The 6,000-nt window shown below is 36.8% G+C and overlaps 1 protein-coding gene across 3 annotated transcripts in view; it reads right to left on the bottom strand.

The window, feature by feature from the left end:
• Positions 1 to 206: 206 nt before the first annotated feature.
• grik3 (glutamate ionotropic receptor kainate type subunit 3) overlaps positions 207 to 6,000 on the bottom strand; it is a 97,939-nt gene continuing 92,145 nt past the window's right edge. Inside the window, exons 14-16 of one of the 3 annotated variants that reach the window (XM_082551818.1) lie at positions 4,658 to 4,883; positions 4,170 to 4,420; positions 207 to 3,593 (exon numbers count right to left, since the gene is read on the bottom strand). In XM_082551818.1, the coding sequence (XP_082407944.1) occupies positions 3,114 to 3,593; positions 4,170 to 4,420; positions 4,658 to 4,883 (957 nt within the window). In that variant the 3' untranslated portion in view covers positions 207 to 3,113. The remainder of the gene's footprint in view (positions 3,594 to 4,169; positions 4,421 to 4,657; positions 4,884 to 6,000) is intronic. The other 2 variants (XM_082551819.1, XM_082551820.1) reach the window with 2 other exon arrangements.

Raw genomic sequence — 6,000 nt, 5'->3', positions numbered from 1 at the left:
TAACACGAAGCAACCAAAATCACAGAAATGCAAATAGTACCTTGAATGTGAGACTCACTGCAAAACGTTTAACTGCAACTCTGAATGTGTTGATACTGAAAGCTCAAAGATATTCAGTGATAACATGCTAAAGCCACATCTTTAGCACGATGGAACATCACTAATCAGTCAGTAGATCAACAGATATAAATAGTTTGTATTTTTATTTAAAACCTCATATAACCCATACAGCAAACTGTACAATTGAATTATTCACAGTGTGTTAAAAAGAAAATAATTCAGTAGCTTTTATATAGTATTTTGTCGATTTTCCCCATGTTTTACTCGGCTGTGGGTTATTCTAATGTTCTTTTAACACATACAGTTACTAGGAAAACAAAATCTTTTTTTCCTTTTTTTTTTTACAAAACCTTACAAAAACTATATTCATAGAAATTCTGCATGTCCACAAAGAAAACCCTGGTTGGCACCAACATATTTATCATATTGTTTGAGAGGTTTTCTGCCAAATGATAGAAGCTTTGCAACTGAAAAGAAAGGTATACATAAGAAGGCATACCATCATGACTGCTAGAAAATCAAAATTCATATCACACACTGCTAATGGAACACACTTTTCTCCCACATTTCTTACAAGTTTGTGTAAAATGACATTATTCACATTAATTTATTTCTTAAAAAACATATATATTCAGTAATCAAACTGACTGGATCAGCCAAACAACCCTGTTGTAATTCCAACTAATCGGATGACATTTTGATTTACTTTCACATATTACAGACGTGAAAAGCAATCTTGTCTTTCAATAACCTGCATGAAAAGCTACAGTTCACATGAGGGTAACAGTAACGTAGCAGAACCATGTATCAACCACAGCCGTACCTTAGACCAGGTTGTCATCAGGATTTCATGAAGAGTGAAGGTCTGGGTTAGGGTTACGTAATATAATCCTACTCTAAAACAACGTCCCCCAAATTCTTAGGAAAGCTCAGCATTTCCATTTCATTTTCACTTCATAGAAATATTCTCGCCATCATATAAGAAGATTTACATACTGTATATTTTTTCCATCCGGATGATATTAATCCAATATACCATATCATATAATGCATTTCTTTTAAATAAATTAAAAAAAAGGTGTGGGGCTATGGATTTGGGGTAAAGTGAGGAAGTAGTTAAAATTGACCTCTCTAATGAAATAAATAGCATCTAGAACATATTTACCTGTTAACAGAATTCATTTATAACAGTATAAATTTAGCAAAATACATTTTCTCCTGCTGATTTTATCTACATATTCTACTTTGCAGGAGGGAATTGATAAAACAATAATACAGTCAATCTCTACCAAATCAATGCTTAGTATTACAGACTGGAGTTTCCTTGAATCATAGATAGTTACAAATTACTATTTTGTTGTTGTTGTTGTTGTTGATGTTGTTTCTGCGTATCAACAATTTAAACCTCACAGAGGTTTGCTGTTCATTCAGCTTTCAGGCGACAGCAGCTCACAGACTCCTCGAATCTTTCTTGGGCACGACACTCGCTTTAGATACAGTATAGCATACAGTATATGAGCACACAAAACTGTGATCTGTCACCACATTGTCTTTCAGTATGTTCACACACGACACGTATGAATTCAGTCCACATCAGGTAATTGAAAAGAAGAATACGGACGTTCTGGTCGCAGATGACCTTCAGAATCTTGCTTTGCTCATTTAAACCCAAACTTATGCCCAGTATATATAACGCAAACCAATCATTTGTCCAAAAAGCCTGCAGATCACACAGATGAATGGAGTGTTTAAAATGTCAGAAGCAGTTGGGACATTCAGTGGTCCTGTGGCACATTCAGACACAGACCAAACACATATTTTAGTGAATATGTCATGCTTAAATGCTTGAAAAAAAAAAAACAACAACAAAAAACCCAAACAAAACAAACTCTGTCTCTCAGTTGTAATATAAACAGAAATGCCTGAACTAATGCCCTTCAGCCCAATCAAGAGTTAGAGATTTTAGAAAAACTGCAGGCTGCCACAACTAGTCAAAACTGCTTCAATATTTTCAGTATTATTATTAAAACTGTTTGACATTTTTGACTTTTGAACAGGAAATTGATCAATAAGTTTTCCTGTGTTGTTTGTGCAATAATTGTTTTACATTACATTTTGATAAACATTTTTTTTTAATCTAAGTTGGTTTGCTTAACCATAAAATATAATGTATTTAGGATACCTATTACCCTGCATGGTTTGAACAAATATTACAACAAGATTATTACAACAAAATTTAAAACGCTCCAATTTGCTTTTCATTGGACTTTTCATTGGATGCAAGATTTGTGCTCCTAAGTGAACCGTTCTGCCCCATATGCTAATGTAAATGCTTCTACTGAATCATCATATCTTTGGCAATCATCATTTTAAGTTAATAAAATTTAGTCATGTACAAAATTATTAGACACAAAAGGTATTACTAGGACCATTATAGCAAGGTTGTATCTCTCGTTTTTTAATACATCTCAACAATCCACTTTGCATCAGTGACTATGATTGCTTGTGTCTATCAATATAATTAATTACAAATTACAACTAACTTAATTGCTCAACTTTTAACTAGCCGTCCACCAATAACAATACTGCACATACTAAATTAGTTTTCCTATACCTTTTGACTCAATGACAACCATTAAAGCCCAGACAACAAGTTTGAGGTAACATTATTTTTTGCTGTCTGAGGCCATTTAGGAGTGTGTAAATCAATCAATTGGGTAAAGGTAGAAACTCAATTTTTGCATGTGGCAAAACTGAACTTCAATCAGATCTCCTTCTGTTCTTGTATTGTATATCTTTCATTTATTGCCATTGTCCATAGAGCCATTCTTCTCGCTGTGTTCTGCTAAGTTTTTTCAGCCTGATTCAGGATTCCTTGAACATTGTGTTTTTTTTTCCTTGTGTTTCTATGTTGCGCACGTAAACATCAGACTTGAAACTGATTGAGTGTATATACTGTTTCCTTTCTCAGGAATGGGCTTTTTTTCTTTTCTTAGAACCTCACTGAATCCTGCTTTTACCTCTTTCAGTTTGGATTACAATGGTGAATGTTGTCATACCTGTGTGGCTGATGCTGCCATTTTCAGTTGCCCATGTTTTGTTAGTGTTCCCATGTCACTGTGGTTAATGCTGTATCTGGTGATCCCATCTATACCATTGTCTCTAGTCACTGGCAGTGCCCCTGAAACATTGCTCAGCAGGCTCTTGCCCTGTGGGGAACACATTGTCACGGGAACACAGGAGTCATCCCAGTGCTGCAGCTCATGTTGTCCTTTCCTGGGAGTCGTCGGTCGTTGTAGGCGTGCATGTTGATCACTGCATCCGTCTTCACCATGACTGGAGGCTGAGGTTTGTGTTTCACCCGTCTCTCGCAGGTGAACGACAGTCTGATCTCGTCCACCATGGCACTGCACAAAGACCTCTGGGCAAAAAGGGAGGATGCGGAGAGGGCAGCGAGAAGGAGAAGAGGGGAAAGGGACGGGGGGTAAATGCCTTAGCTTTAAATTGTTCTGACAGCAGAGAGTGTCGGCAGTCTAAGGAGCACAAAATGGATAAAAACATTTATGTTGGGTTAATTCTGGTATGTTTGCATTGTGTGCATGTGCATGGCTGTCATCAATATCAAACTGCAACACCACCCCGCGTAGAGTTCACACAATTCATTGTTTCTGTGTCAAAAAAGTTTGGTGTGAGAACATGCAACTATTTTCTTAACATGACTCAAATTAATGATTTACAACAGCAAAGGCGCTCATGATATTCTGACATCGCCAGTGACTAATAATGGATTACGTCTCTATGCTCCAATTTGCAATTATGCTTGTTAAAATAAGTAAATGTTGTGGTGTTATGGCCAAGTCCTCCTGGGGATTAGCCAAAGGCATGCAAATCCTTTTATAACATGTTTGAACGAAAAAGCCATGAATAGAGCACAGCTTTGGTTTAGCGGCTATATGGAACGCAGCAAAATAACAAAATGGCACATGCACCAACTTCTTAGCAAAAAGGTGAATCAAATGCTAGTACAGTGTAATTAAATTAATTTCTAAGTAATTTTCCATGCATACTTAAAAAAATATATTCTTCTGTTAATTTATGAGGACATATACCTGCTCACGTTCCGCAGTCTTCCGTAGTTTGTAGATGAATTCAGCAATTGCCACAAAAACAGATAGCACTAGGCCAGATGCCAGCACAATGAATATACCACCCAGGTTCTGGATACCCATGGGGCCTGTTTCACGATGCCGTTCATCCAGGCAGCTGCTCCCACTCCACCACTTCTCCTTTAGCATGTGTAGGCGCCCATCCTCCAAGATGCTTAGGATTGCTATGGAGATTTTGTCTCTGTACGGAGAGCCTGGAAGCAACATAAGGCCTATTTTACTTTGGAAGAAACACCAGCTGGACTCTGTGATAATAAGGTTCATAAACATGCTGTGACACACTCTCACTAGTAGCTTAAAAAAAAGTTTTATGTTGCTGCCACATCTGAATAGTAATACCTCAACCTCCTTCTTCAAAAAGTAACACATAACTTTTCAATTTTTATAACTTCTAGTCTCAAATATACTCGTTAGCCATTTAAAAGTCCTACCGAGGGGAGTGCCGATGCCGTAGCCTTTGCTGTCGATAAGTCCTCCCACCTGTGTCAGGTTACAGTTCCTTCTAGTGATGTAATCAATAGTGGTGGACTCCGTAATGAGGGCATAGTCTGACTTCAACACCCTCTGAATACCATCTTCAATAGACTTCACCAGTGAAGTTCTTGGCCGGCTGCTCATAAAGGCCCACATCTTCTCAAAAGTAGAAACTCTAGATTTCTGTAAAGGATGAAAAGATGCAGTTTTTAAAAAGTGACTCATTTTAACAGTTCCCTAGCTGCAGGCGAGAGAAAGTAGCTAAAAAAAGTACAATGCTTCTGCCACTAAAAAAAAAAATCAATTTTAAATAAATAAATTTCAGATGTTAGATGCCCCAAGGTGTTAAATCTGAAAATACTGCTAACCATAAAATCTCTCTAGTCCCTCTGGAAGAAAAACTTAGGGGGATTTTTTCTCCTTCTTTTAAAAAAAATTGAATAGAAAATGTCAGAGATGACACTTGTTCATTTACAGCACTTAACAATACAGTTTCTTAGCTTGTGATCAAATAGATTTAAATGATTACCCATATCTTCTTTGTCACAAGATTAAAGGACAGTAAATTAAAGCTCTGTACATATCTGTCCTCATAAGTGCTACTGAAGCAGCAATAATAGACAGCCTTGCCATTAGTGTTACATCGGGCTATGTGGTATTTCATGCAATTTTCTAGGAGGTCACATTTATGCCATGTCTAATCCTAGATAATTACTATTTAAAGAGTATAAGCCATTTCAAATTGTGAAAGATGCCACTATAAGAAGCCCTCTATTATTGTTAACTGCAGTATAAGCACAATCTTGGCTGCTTAAAACTGAGATATGATAGTCTGATATTAAAACTTTAAAGTACCAATTAAGATGTATGGCAAATGCTGCCAAGTTGGCATTTTACCATATGGTAGCTTAGTACGGCTTATTTGTGTTACAGCAGTGTGTAAATTACGAATGACTCATAATAAAGAACGTCTCCCCATCTTTCCCCAGTGAACAATGGGAGCTACATCAGGCATTTTTTCAGCCTATCATTAGTAGGTGGTAATAGTCATAGACAGGCTCCTTAGTGCACTTGTTTTAATCCAATGGGCAGCTCATAAGATAAGTTCTGGCCTATAGTGGTTGACTCTTTTTCTAGAGAAACGAAACATGTGCTACAACACTATTATAATTTCACGATCATGATTTGAAAGCTGTCTTATTCTGGATAAATGTAAAACTAGACTTAGATTGTGTTATAAATGTGTTGAAATAATCATCCATCCATCCATCCATTCGCTTCCGCTTATCCTTTTCAGGGT

This window comes from Aulonocara stuartgranti (genome assembly GCF_965226115.1).
Source record: "Aulonocara stuartgranti genome assembly, chromosome: 11".
Taxonomy (NCBI): domain Eukaryota; kingdom Metazoa; phylum Chordata; class Actinopteri; order Cichliformes; family Cichlidae; genus Aulonocara; species Aulonocara stuartgranti.
The sequence above is the reverse complement of the archived record's forward strand: the minus strand, read 5'-3'. Positions and strand labels throughout refer to the sequence as shown.